General features: G+C 43.5%; 1 protein-coding gene across 5 annotated transcripts in view; it reads right to left on the minus strand.

The window, feature by feature from the left end:
- Positions 1–19,929, minus strand: part of DOCK9 (dedicator of cytokinesis 9) — a 279,424-nt gene extending 259,495 nt beyond the window's left edge. For all 5 annotated transcript variants that reach the window (XM_044250022.1, XM_044250019.1, XM_044250010.1 and 2 more), the window contains exon 1: positions 19,781–19,929. In XM_044250022.1, the coding sequence (XP_044105957.1) occupies positions 19,781–19,909 (129 nt within the window). In that variant the 5' untranslated portion in view covers positions 19,910–19,929. The remainder of the gene's footprint in view (positions 1–19,780) is intronic.
- Between the last annotated feature and the right edge of the window lie 668 nt (positions 19,930–20,597).

Here is a 20,597-nt window from a genome sequence, read left to right on the forward strand (position 1 = left end):
GACAGCTGCTCTATAAATGTTTACTGAGATGAAGGAAGAAGCTTCATTCCACAGAACACCTAAGCATTCACCAACATGACAGGACATGGAGGGAATCAGAAGGTCAAGAAGACAATGAAAAACACTGTACACTTCCTCTCCCTTACCCCCTCAAAAATTTATTGTGTTCTTCTACATCTTTATCTCTCTTACAACCAGGTTTCTCAAAGATATTCTCCCCGCCCCCCACTCACTCACTGATACAAATCTCTCTTCAGAGATCCTGCTTGCCCAGCACACCTTCTCCTTGACTGAAAAAATATAAATGCACTGAGTTGACCAGCTTCTCAACTGGTCATTACATTTTTCTAGCTCCAAACAAACTTGGAATGATCAGGTTTAAACCCATGACAGAGGAGCAGGCCAGCCCCAAAGGTAAAAAGTCACTGTAGAATGTGTGGCACGCAGGCAAGACAGCTTCCGTGGAGGGTTTCCTGGAAGACCTTCCCTGAGGACGTCCCCATCCCCCCCCAGCCCCCAGAAAACCTTGGTCTTCTGTCCTTCACCACAATGTTCTAATTTTCCATTTCCAAGTCTTTCCATCCCATTCCTGTACCATTCAGTCACCCATATGTGTTCTCTAATTTTCCTGTAATAAACATGTACTGCTCTTAGAATAAGAGACAAGTTAGTTCTTTTTAAAAAAGAACCAACGAATGATGCCCTAACACCTTCTTATAAATCTAATTCATCAAGAATCTGCCACTTTTAAGTGATTTTTAAATCTAAAAATAAATAAAACTTGGGTAGAGTTTACATTTACTTTTATATAGTTCATTGTTCCCTTCCAGGGAAACTTCAAATGACCTTATGAGAAACAAAAAAAAAAAACCTGTTTCATTTTTCTAATCTGTCATGTGCTATATAGATCTCTGTATCTGACAAGTTTTTAAATCACAAAGCATACACTTATAGACTTCTTATTAAGCACCATAAATAAAAAGAAAACCATTTGACTTGGCATGCAGAGTGACTGATTTCCTTCCCATCTCCTCATATTCCTTAAAGACACGGAAAGTATGAGGTGCATTTGTCTGCATTCACTCCCACAAACCTTCTCCGACAGGATATCTCCATCCGCTGCTTGCTTTTTGTTCACTGCTAGTAACAGGAAAACTCGCTTTCCTGCTTTCTCAATACCAAATGAGTTAGTTCTGCGGGGGGGAACATCCCCTCAGAATCCACCCTAAGGCTACACAGAATGCAAGAGAAACAAAAGCTGGTCCATTCTTTCCCCAAATATTCCATTGGCAGGCAGCCGAGGACCACGCCAGTTCAGTGGTTTAATATCCTGTCCCTTCCAGCAGACGGAAAAGATAGGAAGAATTATAAAGTTACCAGCCCAGGATCCCCAAAATCTGCTTTCCTGGTGTTAGTATGTTCTGGGAATCCACCATGACACCACCTTTCACAGAAAGAGAAAACACTGCCACTGTCAGATAAGCCACCGCACTAGGCAAAGGCCTATGGAAAGGTATGTGGTTTAGGATACAACGGGTCCAGAGAAAACTACCAACAGAAGGAATTATTCTTCATGTTAGAAGAATTTTAAAGGTTCAGCAACATCAGAGAAGAATCAACATTAAGGCTTGTGGAGTATGTCTATCTAGGCAAAGTCAAGGTAGGAGAGAACAGAGCAAAGGGTGAAAATCAAGCTTAGAGCACACCAAAGATGTCATCACCCTAATTACGTCCTAGGAGCCAAAGACGACACTATTGGTGATGGTCCAACAGCCCCTACTCATGCTGCAGGAACCCCCTGCCCAGCCTGAAAGGCCCAGCCAGCAGGGCAACATGTACATTCCTACCAAACGTGGGGGCTGGACCTTACTAGAGTGTGGGCATACATGCCCAAACACCACCCTCTACCTCGCAACTCCCCAAAGTCATAAGACTCTGTCTCACTCGGCCCCATTTTCTTGAGGTGCTAAGATGAACTCCCATCTGCTCCCAGCCCATGCACCCCTCGTTCCTGCTGCCCAAACCAAGCACTTCGAATAAAACATCCCCAACTACCATCTCCACAAACCTACAACAGACCTTCTCAAACTACTTGTGGTGAATGTTCGCTTTCTCCCCCCAACCCATTTGGGACTAGTACTTCTGTAAAATACAAAATTATAAAAACAACTGTTGGGGTGCCTGGGTGGCTCAGTGGGTTAAAGCCTCTGCCTTCAGCTCAGGTCATGATCCCAGAGTCCTGGGATCGAGCCCCATATAGGGCTCTCTGCTCAGCAGGGAGCCTGCTTCCTTCTCTCTCTCTCTCTCTCTCTGTCTGCCTGCCTCTCTGCCTAATTGTGATCTCTGTCAAATAAATAAATAAAATCTTAAAAAAAAAAACTGTTAAATGAAATAAAAAAACAAAGACACGAAAATATAAGTGCCAAATTTGTATTAGATTGAACAGACTTAAAGTCATCCTATCAAATTGTTAAAGGTTTCTAAACTCTTACTTTTATTTTCTGTATGTATCTCCTTATAGGTCAGTTATAAACAGCTCACAGACAAACCCCTATCCATGGATCTCACATCAAGTCACACCACCTTACAGTAAGAAACCAAGGTCCATGGGAGCCTGGGTGGCTCAGTGGGTTAAGCCACTGCCTTCGGCTCAGGTCATGATCTCGGGGTCCTGGGATCAAGTCCCACATCGGGCTCTCTGCTCAGCAGGGAGCCTGCTTCCCTCTCTCTCTCTCTGCCTGCCTCTCTGCCTATTGTGATCTCGCTCTGTCAAATAAATAAATAAAATCTTTAAAAAAAAAAAAAAAAGAAACCGAGGTCCAACACCTTCACATCTTTCCTTCCTCCTAAGCTTCTCTATTCTGAAGCCTCCCACTGAGACCTGAAGATCTTTTTCCATGGGGGGAGGGGGGGGAATACTCATTTACCCTGCTCCTTTTTCTTTTATCATATCCCTTCACCAACGGGCTTCCTCTTGACCCTCACAAATCTCTTGGTCAAGGCTAGAAATAAAGACATGGGAATGAGTCACTGAAATACAGCAGATAAACTCTGTGAAATTGGACAGAAGAAAACATCAGCTACTCATTCTCCTAGGGGATGACTGCAAGGGGAAGCTGAATGGGAAAACGGTAAAAGAGAGAAAAAAAAAACAGTTGTTATTATTGCCAATCACCATATGATTAATAACCCGGTAACAGTAACAGTATTTGGATATCAAAGGAAGATGGAATTTCAAAGAAGAGAGACCTAGGGTCATAGGAAGTAAAGAAATCCAAGAAGAGGAAAACTGAGAACTCTTTTCCATCTATAATTTATCAATCCATGCAGTGACTTTGTATTTGGAAATGCTAGAGAAACTCACATCCAAAACTGAACTGGGGTCCTGTTTTACAAAAGAGTCATGTTTATTTTCTCTGACCGAAAACAACTATAGAAATGTGCCCAAAAAGTTAATAAAATTAACTACCTATTTTGACTCAAAGTAATTATGAGTCTACCATTTTTAAAGGCTTCTTTAATTTTTCCCTTAAAAGGGGAGAGAGGGAAGGTCATTCCAGAAAACTGATACAAAGTCTGAATGTCAGCCTTACTGACAGTGGCAGAGAAGACAGCTGGCCGGGGCCTCACGGTTAGCACGCACTGATCATGGCTGAGTCTTTTATTTATTTTTTTTTTAAAGATTTTATTTATTTATTTGACAGAGAGAAATCACAAGTAGATGGAGAGGCAGGCAGAGAGAGAGAGGGAAGCAGGCTCCCTGCTGAGCAGAGAGCCCGATGCAGGACTCGATCCCAGGACCCTGAGATCATGACCTGAGCCGAAGGCAGCGGCTTAACCACTGAGCCACCCAGTCTTTTAAAGAAGACCAGGTAGATAGATGGTTTTTAAAGCTGTCTGCTCTCTCCTAAACACTCTCTAAAACATGAAGGCCATTAACAGCTCACTGCTAATCCTTTTCTCTGGTGGTGGTTTATAATGGGAGAGGAGATTCTCATCTGTCTGCAATGGTTTATCTGAAAGCAGGAGACCAGATAAATTTACGCTCCCCTCAAGGCCTGTGAAACAGGGGTGTGTTCTCAGATTTCTGCATCAACACCTTCTTGGTCTCCTAAGGGCTGAAACCTAAGGCTATAGTTAATACCTTCAGCTTCACAATCTCACCAAGCCAGGGAAGAGGAAGCTCACTGTGGTGTGGTGCAAAAGATTACTGGTAAATATTTACTAAATAAATCAGTAACCTAATCTATTCAGGTTCAAATATCCATCCACTTTATCCTAAAATACTTCTTACATATCACCTCTTTATTTTATGCCCTCCTCATTAATTCTTGTCTAAATTATGGCAGAAGTCTCCTAAGTTGTATCTAAACCCCCAGTTCTCTGCACCCATCCATGTCCCAGTCCCACAAGGCTCCAACCACAGTCACCATATTCCTGTGGCAGACCTCTAATCTTGGCATCTTCTAGCTCTGAAAAAAGTCAACACTCCACAACCTGGCCCTTGCCCATCAACCCCAACCATCCCCCATGACCCAAATCTGCGTACCCCTAACTCTACACTTCACCAGTTTTAACTATTCACTGCTCCCCAGGTACACCCCACAATTTCCTCTCCAGGGGCCTTCACTCATACAGACCCCTCTAACTACAATAATTCAAGTCTACTTCAGCTCAAAATGCCATCGCCTTCATTATGCTTTTTCTGATTCCCTGGACTGTAAGTACTCTAACTCCTGAGAACTCTTTAAGGCTTTACTTATAACTTTCCAGTGATACAATCTTCTACTTCAACGTGCATAAAGCTTATTTTGCAATCTTCTCTCCCCTATCAGGCTGTCAACACCATAGGATACAACCTGATTTACTCATCCCGGTTTCCCAGTGCACCTAGCACAGTGTGCGCACATATGGGGACTCAACAAACGATTTCAACTAATTTGGTGCATGTGTGAAATTAAAAATCTATTCAGATACACGTGGAAATACAGATGTGGAAGCACCTATAATATACATGTACTTGCTCATTTCTTTTCCTGGGGATTATTAACATGATCCACACATGTCCTTAATAGCAGGAAGCAAAAAAATCAATTAAGATAAAATGAAACAAAAATCAAGCCTAAACCAAGGCATGCACCTTAATGTAAGAACTAATTTTAGTATTTTATGAACAGATATTTCTTTGCACTTGAAACAGGGACTAGTGCCATCTCAGTTTTGCTATCATTAGACTAACTGCAATCAGCCGGATGTCACCTTGCTTCCGGAAACCACCCCCTCTTAAGCATTCAGTACCTTTTACAATCAGTAAAAACCCAGATAACAGTGCCATGCAAATCTGTGTTCCATGGAGCCTCAAGTCCCTGATGATTTTGCATAAAAAACTGAATTTTCTTTTCATGCACGCTTCCCACAATCAATTCAGATTATTTTTAATCTGGAGCTCCACAAAAATTGGTTTCATTTTCAGTTCTGAAGAAAGGGGTTTTATAGTTCCTGCACCCTCAACTATATAGCTGAAAACAAACTACAATAATATACTATCCTATTATTTAATGTGAGTTTGAAAGGCTAATATGATAGTGTTATTAAATCTCATGTTACCTGTTAGATAAGAACATAAACAAGACCCAAATCTCTGCATATCTGGGGTCTTTGCACTAGGAACACATTCTAGATGCCAAAAGAAATGAATCTCTTAAATGCCCTGTTTTCCCTAGTTGGTTTCAAAGTAAATCACATGTATATAGCTAAAAATCTTACTTTTAGGACTGTGCAAAATGTTAACAGCTACATCACCATAAAAACAAAAGTCCTTCCCTCCCACCTCTGTAGCCTGTTCCTCTGAGCCCGGACCCACAATACTCACTGTACACTTATCATTGATATGAGTTTCCTCCATCCCTACTCAACAGCTTCATGAGTAAAACATTCTGTCCCCACGCCTGCCATGCACATGTGCAACAAGCTTCAAGTTTCCTGGGTCTCATGAAAGCACTGTATTAGATGTGGAAGTCTGGGGTATGTTTCTATTTCCCACAAAGCTGACTTCAGGTTCAGCACCTTCCCATAAACTTGATCAGCACTGATCACAAACTTCTTCTTTCCTTTCAGGGTGCCAAAAAGGGAACACCAACCCAAAAGCTGCCTGGGTCTCATCTGCGGTCCTCTTTCCCTTTAGATTATACCCTCCTTGAAGACAAAGTCTATGTCTTGTCTTTTTTTTGGTAAGGTTTTATTTATCTCTATGTCAGAGAGAGAGAGAACTCAAGCAGGGGGAGAGGCAGAGGGAGAGAGAGAGAAGCAGACCCCTGCTGAGCAGAGAGCCTGATGTGGGACTCCATCCCAGGACCCTGGGATCATGACCTGAGCTGAAGGCAGACACTTAACCAACTGAGCACCCCCAGCGTCCCGAAGTCTGTGTTTTAATCAAAGGTTTATCCTTTAGCATTTACTGAATCAATGAACCGATAATAACTGGGGACCTACTGAACAGAAGCGTAAGCTTTAAAAATGTGTAGTTTAACACTGCATTTTTGTCTGCTAATGTCATCATTACGAACTCAAAAAATGCCTTAAGATCTGCTAAAATCCTGAGTAAAAGATAAACAAGAGGACAGTGAATTCTCAGGAGGTTTTAGGAAAGATCTCCTAGCCTGATAATGTGGAAGATCAGAGGGAAGCCTGGCGCAAAAAAGACTGGGCTCCATCAGGCCCTGCCCCTCCCTTCTCGAAGGTCGCTGCTGATGGAAATGAGCTCCACGGCTGCACCAGGCCAGGCTCCAAACCTAAGGATTTGATCAGAAACCATCAGCTTAAATCCACTGTGGGCCCATTAGTGCTTCCCCCGCTGTACAGGTGACACAAGGCAGGCCCTAGGCCAGGACACAAAGGAGTAAGTGTCACAGGGAGAGGACTTAGTTCCCCAGACAGGAAGTATAATGCTCACTGGAACACACTGGGAAGTTATGGAGTAAGGCTGGCTTGGAGATTCCTTCCAAGTAGAGGCTCTCCAAGACACCAAAACTCTGTATTGTAATGACAGAGGCCAAGCTTCTTTTTGACAATTTCTAACAACTGAAGCTATGGAAAAAGACATCTGTGATTCTCTCAAATTCTAGAGGCTATTCTGAAATTCCCTTCCTCAGAGGGAGTGCCCCATAAGTCTACCAAAGGAGCCTTCCTCACCACCCAACTTGGGGGGTATCCAGAGCCCATAATCTTCATTCCTCCTCTCCAGCTTGGAAACTCCAGACCATGATATGTGATTTATAAAATAAGACTGTCCCCAGTTCCCGAAACCAACATCTGCTACTACTGGTCATCTCTCTTCTCTCACACTACCTCTTACACGTTATGGAAATCTCAACACCAATGTGTTTACTAAAATCGGCCTGATGGAGTAACTAATACTGTGTCACTCATCTTTGCCCCAATCGGTTTGAAGTGCTTTTCAGTTTTATGTTCCTTTAAATACTTGATACATCAATTGGTTTTTCACAAAATCACCTCCAAAGAAGCCAGTAAAGCACGCACATCCTTCAGTTTAAGAAAAAAAAAAAATCATATAGCAGCAGTTTTAACTGATCTTCTCGGACAAAAAATAACATTCAGAAGTTTTTCTTGAAAGAATAAAGAAAATTAAAATGGCTAAATGAACATATTATAAGAAGAAAAAAGTTAACCTAAAAGATTAAATATCCTGCAAATTCTATCCAGTGTAATAGTTTATAAATGAGTCTAATATACTATAAATATTATGGCATCCCTGCTAGGACCACAGGAACTCTGCTTTCTACTTAATAAAACAGCAATATATTAGAATGACAGAATAAATAAATTCACTAAACAATTTTAGAAACGCACCTTTTCTGTAATAATACAATTTGAACCAAACTGCCATTTATAGCTTAATATTTATTTTAGCTAAGGCAATGCAGCCTGGAAGGTAAAATGACCTAGATTAACAGAGCTTATTCTACAGTAAAGAATTTTAGGTTAATAGGCCCAGGAAAGGTTTTTCTCAAGCCACATGATTATTTTAACCAAAATACACATAAAATCATGATTTTCATGATTTTTCCATCCCTTAAATAACATTATTTTACTAAGTTAATTCTTAATTCCTCAATAAGTTTCTACTGAGATCTTTTTTAGATTAATCTTGTAATTCTTGCTTTTTAATTCCTTCTCTCTTTTCTCCTAACTCCTTAAACAGAAATGTAGAACTCCATTCTTGACTTGTAGAAAAAAGAATGTCAATTCCTACCAACTGGCCTGGGACTAATGAAATACACAAGCAGGAGATCCATGGTGCAAATGGATGTATCATATTCTGATATTATCTGATTACCATGGTCTGTGAAGATACTCAATGAAATGTAAGTGTAAACAGAATAAACTCAATTATTTCCTGTGGTCAGTGGAAAGTACATTGGACCAGGAGTCAGTAAACTCAATTTTTTTCTTGTCTATAATACTAACAAGCTGTTTGACAACATACAAATAGCTTAACCATGGTAGATCTTAATCTTCTTCATCTATAAAATTAGGAAGCTGCTACCAGATAACCTCTCAGGATAACTTTCACCTCCAAAACAGTATGATTTCATTTCCATAACACAAACTTCTATCAACCCAGAGAATTTATGGTACTTTCGATAAAGGAGAAGTTAATCATTCAAGTTAACAAATTAAAAGTTTCCAAGAAACTCTGGGTACCTGGCTAGCTCAGTCAGTGTAACATGCCACCCATCATCCTGGGGTCATGCGTTCAAGACCCATGTTGGGCACAGAGAGTACTTAAAAAAAAAAATTTAAATTTAATTTTTTTTAAAAGTTGCCAAGAAACTCAAAATTTTAAAATTACACCATTTAGACAATTCCTGCCATCCTTTCAGGAAAAACTGCTAAATATTAGCCAGATGACCCTCAGTGAGTCATTTGATTTTCCGGTCTTCAGTTTCCTCATCAGAAAAAAACAAATAAAAATATATTCCTGTCTGACTGGATTTTCCAAAGGCTCAAGCAAGGCAGTTTCTTAAAAGAATTTTATAAAGCTGTCAAATGCAAGTTTCACTATTTCACATGGGCCTCCTCCCTCTTCTATAAGCATTTAATGCAGGGATCTCACATCGACAGTATACCTGCTACCAAGATGCACATGTACACCTCACCAGGAGCACATTTTACATCAAGACACACGCTTGCAGAAGCACTAAGATACACAGGCACAATTTTCAGAGTCCTCATTTGAATGTCTTCTTTGCAGCACCAAAATTTTCTTCCTATTCACTGTTTTCTTTTTTCTTGATTATTACTATCCACTTACAAAAGTACAACAGTTAGGAAATAGAATATATAAAGAACAAATCATACACGTCTACCTTTTCATCTATTTCCTTCCAACATGTTTCTTACAGGCTATTTCTTCTACAGTTATGATCATATACATTTCCATATTTTACTTTCCACCCAACTGTAATTTCTCCATGTTATAAATTCTCCCTCATTGGCACTTTTTTAAGAGTTATTTGATATTCTTTTAGATTGCTCTCACAAATAACAAAAGCTTGTACTTACTGGGTTTTTACTACGTGCCAAGCCCTATTCAAAGTGCTTTATATGCATGTGCTCACTTAATCATCACAGAGATCTACAAGATAAGTGCTATTATAATGTCCATTCTCGGGGTGAAAACTTCTCAGCGGAGTTCCAGACCAAAAACGTGCAGAACCCAAGCTCGTATCCATTACATCCCACTGCCATCCCCAGAAAGAACAATCCCCTACCACCAGAAACTTGGTTATACCACCATCTCTTCTATGTTCTAGAATTCTGGAACTAAAGATTTGATATTTAACATATTTCTGAAACAAGAGAGAAGGATTCATTATAGCATCTGTAAGAGCATAAAACTTTTTCATGAACAAAATATTCCTTATACTTTTTTCAAAAAGTGAGTAATTCTGTATATACTGTTTATAATCGCTTTTTTAACTTAACACAGTAAATATCTTTCCATAGAACATTACAATATCCACACAATAGAACATGTATTTTCTGTCAAGACAAAATGTATGGAGGGGTGACTGGGTAGCACAGTCAGTTAAGTGTCTGACTCAGCTTCAGCTGGGGTCACAATCTTGGGGTCCTCAGATGGGGCCCTGCATAGGGCTCCATGCTCAGCAGGGAGATTGCTGGAGATTCTCTCCCTCTGGCCCTCCTCCCCACTTCCTTTCTTTCTTTCTCTCTCCCTCAAATAAATCTTAAGAAAAAAAGACAAAATGTATGAAAATAGAGCATGTGAATCTCAAACTAAGAACAGAAAAGTTTCGTAATAAACTTGAGACTAAAGAGGTCAGTGGAGACCTCTTTATATCTGCTCCTAGATTTACTCAGCAAATCCAGTTAACATCCAATAAATGTTAACCTATAATAAATAAATGGACAAGTCTCCAACAGAAGCACGGAACCCAGCCGGCCTCCTGAAGTAGACACACCCAAGTACTATCTTAATTGTATTTATCCCTGCCAAATTCAAAAAAGGGGCGGGGAGATTCAAACGCACCATTTGGCATTACAGAGTTCTGATCAGATAGTAAGTCTCCTTGCTATCTATTCACTGATAAGGACTCCCGGAATCCTAGAAGGAAAAAAAAAGTGACAGAGATGTATAATAGAAACAACTTCAAAAAAAAAGAAAAAGAAACAATTTCACCATCCACGTACTTCTTGATGGTTTGCAAAACTCACAATTCAACTGAATGGTGTTTGTATTTTTGTTTTATTTCCTTTTGTTTTCAGATGAGTTAGTTACCAAATACCTAACACAAGAACTAGACCAGTGTTATTATTTTACACACTGAAGCTCTAGAGAGTTGATAAAAACAAATGGTCCTAAAAAAGGAAATGAATCTTAATTGCACCAAAATGCGTGGCTGCCTTCAAAAACTATGCAAAGATCATACAGATTTACTGACAACCTGAGCAGCTTTTTCTAAACTAAAACAAACACACAGCCAGCCCCAAGGTGATACATTCTTCCCTGCGGGAATATCACCCAATTACGAGGTGGCAATGAGAAATTAATGACAAAATGGAATTCAGGGTTAGGAAATCTAATCGGAGAGAGGGAGCTGGACTAAAATGAAGTAAATAGAACCAGGTACAGGGGAGAGAAATTCAGAGCAATGGGGAATCAAAAAAGGATGAACAACCGGAACTGTAAGACGTCTTCAGTAGTCATTCATTCACCCATAAACTGTTCACCAGACCCCGCTACATGCCAGGCACTGGAGAAACGGCAGTGAACAAACAGTTCAGTGAGGGAAACAGGCATTAAACAAAGGTGCACACAAATAAAGATATAAATTGTGCTAAGTGTAACAGAAGAAGAGAACAGGCAGGGCCTGTTTCAGTTTGGGTGGATAGGTAAGGCCTCTGTGAGGCAAGGGCATGTAAATACAGTTCCAAAGACCTAGGGGAGTGGCCTGGCAGATGAGGAAGGAGGCAAGAGGTGATTATTATCCCAGGCAGAGGTAAGAGCTTCTGCCAAGGTCCTGGGGTAGGAGACAGCCCGGCATCCAGAGACCGTTAAAGCCAGGCCAGGGAGCAACAGCCAAGAAGTGTGTGACAAGGAGAGTCCTTTATAGGCCAAGGGAATAAGTTCCTATTACAAGGGAAGTGGGAAGCAATGGTGGGTTAAGTTTTCAGAATTAAAGCCTTAAGGATAGGCTTTGATTCTATTAAAGAAAGGCAGCAAAGAGACGAAGACAGGAGGGACTGATCAGGACAGGAGACGGAGGGAAAGGGATAAGAAGTTTATAGTCAGGAGTGCGGCTAGAGGCTCACCAAAGATTTTAGCTTCCTTGCAGACACACAGATAAGCCTGTACTTCTCTGCCCTTATGTGCCTTTTGTGAGCTAGGTGTGCCTTTTGTCAATGGAACGGAAGCAAAAGTGACTGTGTGGAAGCCTAAGTCTCCACACTGTTGCCCTCCACAAGGGCACACCCCAATTAAGATGGTGGCTGTCCCATCAACCCAGGTGCTAGGATATGAAATAACATGTCCCAACCATCCTTGACAGAGAGGTAGCGCTGGGAACCTCTGAGCCTCTGAGGTTCCGGGAGTCATCAGCCCACAATGACTGAAGCAAAAACAGAACATAGGGGATGCAGTGATGATGGAATGAGAAAGGCAAAAGAAAACTAAGAGAGGAAGGAGGAACGAACGATTTCAAAGACAGTGGCCATGACAGTGATGCCTATTGGTAAAGAAAAGAACACAAAAAGGATGGCTGGTTTGGGATGAAAAGTGGCAATTTAAGTTTCATAGATGTTGAACATAAGGGACTCACAGGACAGCCAAGTGCACATGTGAGGCAAGTTAGTGGACAAGCAAGTCTAAGCTAGGGAAACTGAGGTAAAGATTCAGAATCAGAGAGAAGGTGTGGCACTCCCTTTTGGTGAAGGGGGGAGATTAAATTCCACGAGCCAGTGGTGGAGAAGGGACCCTGCAGGAATGCCCCCAGGTGGTGAGGGCAGCAATGGGACAGAGGACTGGAGCATGGAGGAGAAGCAGAGAAAAGGAAGATGGCGGCTGAGTGGCCCAAAATGCTATAGACCAACAAGTTGACGGGGTGAGGACTGACAGGACACCGCTGACCAAGGACAGAAGAAGTCAGGCTGCAAAAGCACAATCCAAGGTCACACGGCGGTTACTAGCAAAGAGGTACCAGAACCCAAACAGCCAGGCCCAGGCCCCTGAACTTAACCACAAGCCCCCTGCCTTCTAGCAAAGCAATGGAAGAATTTTCTCATCATTACTCTTCGAAAACAAAACATAATGGCATCATAAATACTCCACATTCCACAATTTATTTAGACTACTGTCAAGAACTTTAGATACTTTGCAGTTGGTGCAGTGTTTTACATTTTCTGCCCTGAACGGTCGGCAGTTTGACTTCAGAAACTGAACTTAATGCACATTTCAGATTAATCCTCAGGAGAAATTCCCACGTTACAAGCACTGGACCAAAGAATGAGAATATGTTAAAGTTTCTAATATGTAGCCCAACTGCAAAAAGATTATACCATTCATCATGTCCTAAAATCCAGGAGACACAATTCTCATGAAATGCCATGCAAATGGAGTCCCTGGAGCTGTGGATGTGGGCAGTCCTGCAAACAGGAGTGCCCGGTTCACCCATCCTTGCAAAGACCTTTTCTACCTTTGCAAATTTACCAGGCAAAGATGGCATCTTGTTTTAATTAATGTTTCTCTACTTTTTAGCAAGGTTGAACATTCTGGTCTGCTGTCTATTGGCTAATTATACTCCTTTCTTTGAGAAATTGCCTATTAATGTCCTTTTCCATTATTCTACAGGAGTGTTTTTCTTTTTGTAATTGATTTGTAAGAACTCTCAATAGATTTTTTAAAAATATTGTGACTGAGATATGGATATAGACAAATAGAGTACATCGTGTTTCTAAGTTTATTGACTTTCAAATTTATGGTACTACTTGTTACACATAGAACAGAGGTTTGAGGGTTTACATGGGAAGGCAATCAGCAGAACGGTGAGGAACATGTGGTCCTAGACAGAGACCCTCCATTTACAGCTGTGTCAAGTTGTGGTGACTTACCATCCCATGCATGAAGCCCTAACACAGGTCCTAGGATACAGTAAGTGCTCAATGAATCCTGGATCCAGATATACTGAGTCAAGATAACCAATCTTTTCCTTTATTAACATAATCAAGACCTGAAATTTGCTAAAAACTACTAAATGGTTTAAATACGTGACCTTATTTAATCTTTATTTTAAAAACTCTAAGATAATAATGTTTAATAATCCCAACTCTCAAAAGAGCAAACTGAGGATTCAGTGTAGTAACCTGCTTGGAGGCCTCAGCTCACCAGTGGCAAAGCCACAGCTTGCTTCCTAAGCCCCAGACCAAACTGGTTTCTCCCTTTACTTTAACACTTTAAAAATCCCACTCCACCCTTACATGATTATTCATCCCCACTTCTTTTATTTATTTCACACGTAACTCTTACAGTTAGTTATAATTTATTTTAGTATAAAAGCTGGGTTTTAGCATAAACACTGGTTTTTTGCAGCAGCATTTCCTGAATGGTGTGCACCCACCATGTTTGACTACTCCTCCCATGATACCCTAAATGTTTACACACTGAGGCCTATTTCGGGGTTTTCTTTTCATGCCAGAAACCTTTCTCTCCCTGTCACTGGGCCTGTATGACACAAACTCATCACATTATTTACCCCCAAGATTACACTTAGGAGAAGATGTCTCTAAGAAGTATATATTCACAGACTGCTATGAACCTCTTTCCTAAAATAGGTCTCAAAGAGACAAGGAAGGGGTGCCCGGGTGGCTCAGTCAGTTGAGCATCTGACTCTCGAATTTGGCTCGGGTCATGATCTCAAGGTCATGGGACTAAACCCTGTGTCAGGCTCTACACTAAGTGTGGAGCCTTCTTAAGATTCTCTCCCTCTGTCCCTCCTCCCTCTTTCTCTCCCTCTGTCAAAAAAAATTTTTAAAGAAAAGAAAAAGAATTATTTTGTGGTATCCTCTCAGCCACTCACTGAAACGGTTCCCCAAATTAGAAAATGTACCTCTCAAAATTTCTTTCCCTTCCTCCTACAACTTATCCCTCTTTTCCCAAGCTGCTTTGTTCCTTCTTGGCTTACCCCGCATTCTAAGCATTAGTTCAACCTCTTATTCTTTTCTGGAACAAAAAAGTACCCCTTATCTCCACATCTTCCAGGTCCAATTCAGTTTTTCTGAACACTTTCCCATGGACGCTAGTTCTCTGTCATCTCCTCTTCCTCTATTCATGGGGCCAGCCATTTGACCCTTTAAATGTGCTCCTTACACTGTGACCGACTTTTTTGTAAACTACAGACCTGTCCACCTGTTTAGATCATAAACCCTCAAGGCGAGGACTTTCCTCATCGTCAGCACCCAGCAAAGAGTCTTAGCACAGAGAAGGCCCTCAATCCACAGGATTTCTCAATTCCTTCCCTCCCTTTTCAGATTCAAGACATTACGAATGCCCTCCCATCTCCTAATATTCAAATGGACCAGAAACCAAAGAAACAGAACCTGTTGTTGATTATCTACTTGGAGATGGGCCTCCACCCAGCTTCCTGTGTTTTGGGACATTTCTGTTTTGTTCAGACTGGACCAGAGGGTGGAGAAAGACAGTGAGGTGATGCTCAGGCCAGTTCAGTTGTCGATTTACTAACATATCTGATTTAAAATTACAGCCAAAATGAGGTTCTACCTTCCTAAGGATTTCAAAGACTACCACCACTTAGGTCTCACATTACCTCAGATAACACTGGAACCTTGAACTGACTGACCTACGAGGGTGACAAAGTCCCCAAGCACGTAATCCAGGAGAATATCATCCCACACCTTCTGTCCCTTCCCCTCCAGTAACACAAAAGGAAACTGAGTGACCCAACTTGGTTTCATTTCATTTCACACCACTGGATCTCCAAGGAGCATGGAAGGAGAGTTAGAAGCTGAGCATACTAAGAAGATGAGCAAGGAAGTCAGAAGCCAGGTGACTTAGGCATCAACATCCAAGTGCATATGGCTGGTAAACCCATGCAAAGGCCTGTGTTATAATATTCACACAAATTTTTTAGAGAAAGGATATTTTTAGGCCTTGGGTGACATACTGTTAGATCTAGGCCATTATGATGCTATCTTTAATGAATCTGAAAGACCCAAGGTAAAATGCTTTGGGAGCTCCAAAAGCAATCACAATTCAACCCTGTTCAAGGAAGTTTTTCTTCTGAGCTTGCGTATTATTTTGAATGTGCTGCCCTCCTGACTATTCTAAATCATGGAAAGCTAATTCTGGAATTGTGGGGATACTTCTTTCATTACCCAAAATCATAACTTACTGGGGCACCTGGGTGGCTCAGTGAGTTAAGTCTCTGCCTTCGGCTCGGGTCATGATCTCAGGGTCCTGAGATCAAGCTCCGCATCAGGCTCTCTGCTCAGTAGGGAGCCTGCTTCCCCTCTCTCTCTCTGCCTGCCTCTCTGCCTTGTGATCTCTCTCTGTCAAATAAATAAATAAAATCTAAAAAAAAAATCATAAATCACTTTTCCTATAGTCAAGAACATTAGTAGCAGTACCTTTACCTTCTCATATAAAAGCATCTTAGAATTCAAGCATGCTGATAAGGAAAGGGACTCTAGGAACAATCTAGTATAGTCCCTCGTTTAATATAATAGAGCCTGGGGCACCAGAGTGGCTCAGTTGGTTAAGCATCTGACTCTTGATTTTGGCTCAGGTCATGATCTCAGGGTTGTGAGATCAAGACCCATGTTAGGCTCCTCCATGCTCAGTGGGAAATCTACCTCTCTCTGTCTCTCTCTCTCTCTTTCCTTCTGCCCTCCCCCTGCTTACACACTCTCTAAAATAAAGAAATAAATCTTTAAAATATATAGAACTTTGAAGTTCAGAGAAGTTAAGCGACAGCCCAGCATAACTTAAGTAGCTGGCAGAATATGTGCCAGGCACTGTCAAAGAGCTTTATCTATAGGACTCATTTAATCTTCCCAACTAACCCTAAAAAAAATACAGAATTATTTCCACTCCACAGATGAGGAAACTGAGGCACAGCAAGGATAAGTTACGTGCGTAAGACTGCCCATGGGACTCCAGGGCCCATGGTCTAAACTACTAATCCAGGACCCCTGACCCCAGAGAGTGTCCTCTCTATTACAAATAATTCTACGTCTCGCCAAAGTGCGAACCACATTCAAAAGGGTCGGCAAACCTTGTTTAAATTCTGATTAGAACAAACTACCTATTAAAGATTTTTTTAAGCAATCTGGGAAACCTGAAGAGTATATCAACAGATTATTTATTAATTTTATCATAATGGCATTGTATTTCTGTACAAAATATCCCTATTTTTAACAACACATACTAGGTATATGGGGTAAAAGAACAAAAGGCCTGGAATTCCCAATGTCACACGTGTATACACACACACACACACACAGGACACTTAAAACAAAGTTGGGTTAAAATCTCATTAATTACTGAATCTGTGTGATGGATTATAAGGGTTCATTATACTATTCTCTCCATTTTTTTTGTATGTTTACTTTCGAGCTCTTCAAATTAGTACAAAATCATTTTTAAAGTCCCACAAAACTGAGCCTATGAAAAATGAAGCTATCAAACATTAAAAATATTTATGAGCACATCTCACTTTTAAAGTTTAAGTGGCATCCTTTATTACCCACTGAACTATTTAATTTTGTTGTTTCTGATCTCACTACCAGCCACTCACCAAAGCTAGAAGCATGTCAAGAGCCAGTTAAATTCATACCCTATTCATTTTTAATTTTAGCCCACCTGCAAAATTGCTTTATTGGTCAGCTAGTTAAGAATATTTATTGAGTTTTTACTATAACGTAGGCATTGTATTAGCATTGACCCAAGTCATCAAAGACAGAGCAGAGCAATACTTCCATCCAAACATGGATGAACAGACCATGGGATTCCAACCCCTGGCTTGGTTGCTGTTCGGCCTCCCGCAAGGATCAGGGGGGCCTCCTTATATCCTCCTAGATTAAAGCCAAACCAGAACTTCTGTGGCAGGTGCACCTGCTGTGGTTTCCTAACGGACATTGGGGAGCAGCGAGAAGAAGCAGGTGGTGGCAGAGTACCTGTCTTAAGGGTAATTTTTAGCATCTGTATGCTATCTCAAATTCCTCCTTCTGCAATGCAGAACCATTGCCATGCACATCCCACCCTGCCAGGGAGCCCCTCAAATGCCCCAGGGATGACACCTGCTTTCCTACAATTTTTTTTATTTGTTTTGTTTCATCACCAGTTTCATCAGAGAAGTGACCACTGACAGACAACACTAAGAGCTGAGACACCAGCCAGGCATCTGACTGTTCATGGGCAAGGTGCCTAAGGAAAACAGATGTGCTATTAAAGTGTCATAAGGTAACACAGAAGTGTGTCATACACGGGAATAGACATTACCAGGTCACTATCAGTAGGCCGCCTCCAGTAGGAAGGGCAGGTACTCAAGGAATGCTGCACGTCTACAGCTGTTGCAGTGTGTGCGTATTTTGGAACTTCCGTGCTCAGCCTAATGGTTATTAAACCAGTACCTCCTCTTCAGGTCAGGCCTGCCAGAACTTTGGAAATCATGGTATAGTCATGTCTTACTTACTCTTCTTTTGCCTCAAATCCCTAATGAGGACATTATCCCCCAGGGTGAAAAGCACCAAATTTCAGGTAACAACAGAAAAGACATCACAGATGTTGCAGGCCTTATCCTTAACATACACCCAATGGCAAAAGTCAAGAAGATGCAGAGTCCTCCTTGGACCAAAGGAAGAGAAGTCAGTTTGGGTTTTGGAGGAGAAGCCGGGTTCTGGTCTATTCCCAACTCTGCTCTACTCTTTCCATCAACTGATCAAGTTCAATAGAAAAGAAAAAATAAAATCCCTGTTTATTACTGGCAGACTGACTGGAGTTTGAGGAATCTGGGGTGAGTTGGCAGAGCTATCAATTGAGAGAAAAATCAAACTAAGCAAGCTGGATATGGAAACCAGCATAGCCTCATCTCCAATATCCACGAACATCATTCATGTCATCCTGTGTCTGCTCAGGAAAGGCATCTATCTGCCACCAGAACGATGCCTTGGCTCCTGTGTTAAGGAGGACAGGTCAATATCCCACAGGGTATTGACCCTGCACAGGTCAATATCCCACACACAGCACCCCAAAGCACAGAGAATCACTTCCAAGGCCCATCTTCTTGCATCACTCCAATAAACACCACAAATCTCCCGCCCACAAACAAGCCCCTTTCCAGAAAACAAATGCCAACAACAACGCAAGGAGCAGCTAAAAGTTTCCAGCTGCCCCAGAGAACATGCTGCCGTCAGAAGTCGCTCCTCTCCTGCACCTTCCAAGTGATCTGGGTGTACTGTGTTTCCAAATATAGCAGGGCCAGCCCTGGCTACAGAAAAGTCGATTTAAAACTTCATCTTCCTACACCCAGGGGCCCATTCTTTAAAGATGTTCTGTTACGACCAGATTACTCTTGGGGCTGCTTGTTTCACTTGCTTCAAATCCCCAAACTTCTTGGTAATCTGCACCAACGCTGAAATTACCAAGGGTTTCTATCACGCCCCCTAACCCTTGTAAGAGGAGGCCAAACCTCAGTTAGCCGGTTTAAGGGGAGGGGGCGGAACCGCTTCCCTTCTGGAGCTCAGCCCACCCTAAGGGTGCGCAGGGCCACCTCTCACCCGGGTTACCGACTGGAAAAAGAAGCCCTCACCTCCACTCCCCTGCAGCCCTCCAGGCCACAGGTGCCAAGACCCTCCAGAATATACCGGAAGAGCCGGGGACTGCGGGAGGAATGGGGGCAAGGAAGTGTAAAGCCCCAATTAGCAGAGAAAGGTAAACTTGCAGGGGGGCGGGGGGGGCGGAGTTGAGGGACATGACCCCCTCACTTCCAGGAAATTTCCCAGGAGGGAAGGGGCAACAGTGGGAAGAGGACCCCAGAATCGGGGTGGGGATATGGAAGTTGCTGCCCTCCAGGATCTTCCCCTCTCTCCTGTCCAGCATCCACCACCTCTTAATCCTACAGACCCGGCAGAGTCGTGCAGCTCGGCCTGGGCCCGACCGACTTAAGAGGAGCGTGGAGGAGGTGGCCGCCCGCCCGCCTCCCACCGTCCGTGGTCCCGCACTCACCAGAAGCACCGAGCCACGCACCACCTCCGACACGCTCTGCCGCAGCTCGGCCGCCGTGCCGGGCTTACTCAGCGCCCGGGTGAACTTCCGAGTCTCCGCCGAGGCAGGGAGCAGCGGCGGCTGCGACATCCTCGCCGTCACTGCCGCCGCTGCGCCAGCTCCCGCGGTCCGGCCCGGCCGCGCCGCCGCCAGGTGCGCCCTGAGCGCCCGGCCTGGCCCGCCCGCAGCTCCCGGCGCCGCCGCCCGCCCGCTCCCTCTGCCGCTCGCCGCGCGTCCTGGCGGCGCAACCCGAGCCGCGCCCTCCGCACCGTGTCACGCCCCGAGGCGCCCCGGGAGACGTCCGCGGTCCCCCGCACTCAGAGCAGCGCCCGGGCTCGCTAGGGGCGACCGTGAGTGTGGCGGTGGCGGCACCCCCATGCCACCGGCCTCCCTCCGCGGCCGCTCGCCGGGCCGCCTCCTCGGGGCGGGGTGTCCGGCGCGGGGCGGGGCGGGGCGGGGCGGGGCGGGAGGAGGAGGAGGGGCGGCGCGGCGGGACGGCCGGCCCGGCAGGTCTGCCCCGCAGGCGCTGCTCGGCGCCGGAGCGAGGTGGCTGGACGCGGGCTGCCGGACGGGTGGGGCGTCCACCTCCGACCCCTCTGCTTCCCGGGCCGCTAGTCCGAAGACCCGAGGTGAAGGCCGCGCACGCCGCTGACAGGGCGCACGGTCTGGCGCTGGAGCGAGACCAAGTCCCCGAAACCCGCGCCTGTATAGTGGGACCCCACGCTCCGCGGCAGGGAGCGGGCTCGGTGGCACCACGCCCCCCGTGCGCCCGGGGCTC

This window comes from Neovison vison, chromosome 5, assembly GCF_020171115.1.
Source record: "Neovison vison isolate M4711 chromosome 5, ASM_NN_V1, whole genome shotgun sequence".
Lineage (NCBI taxonomy): Eukaryota > Metazoa > Chordata > Mammalia > Carnivora > Mustelidae > Neogale > Neogale vison.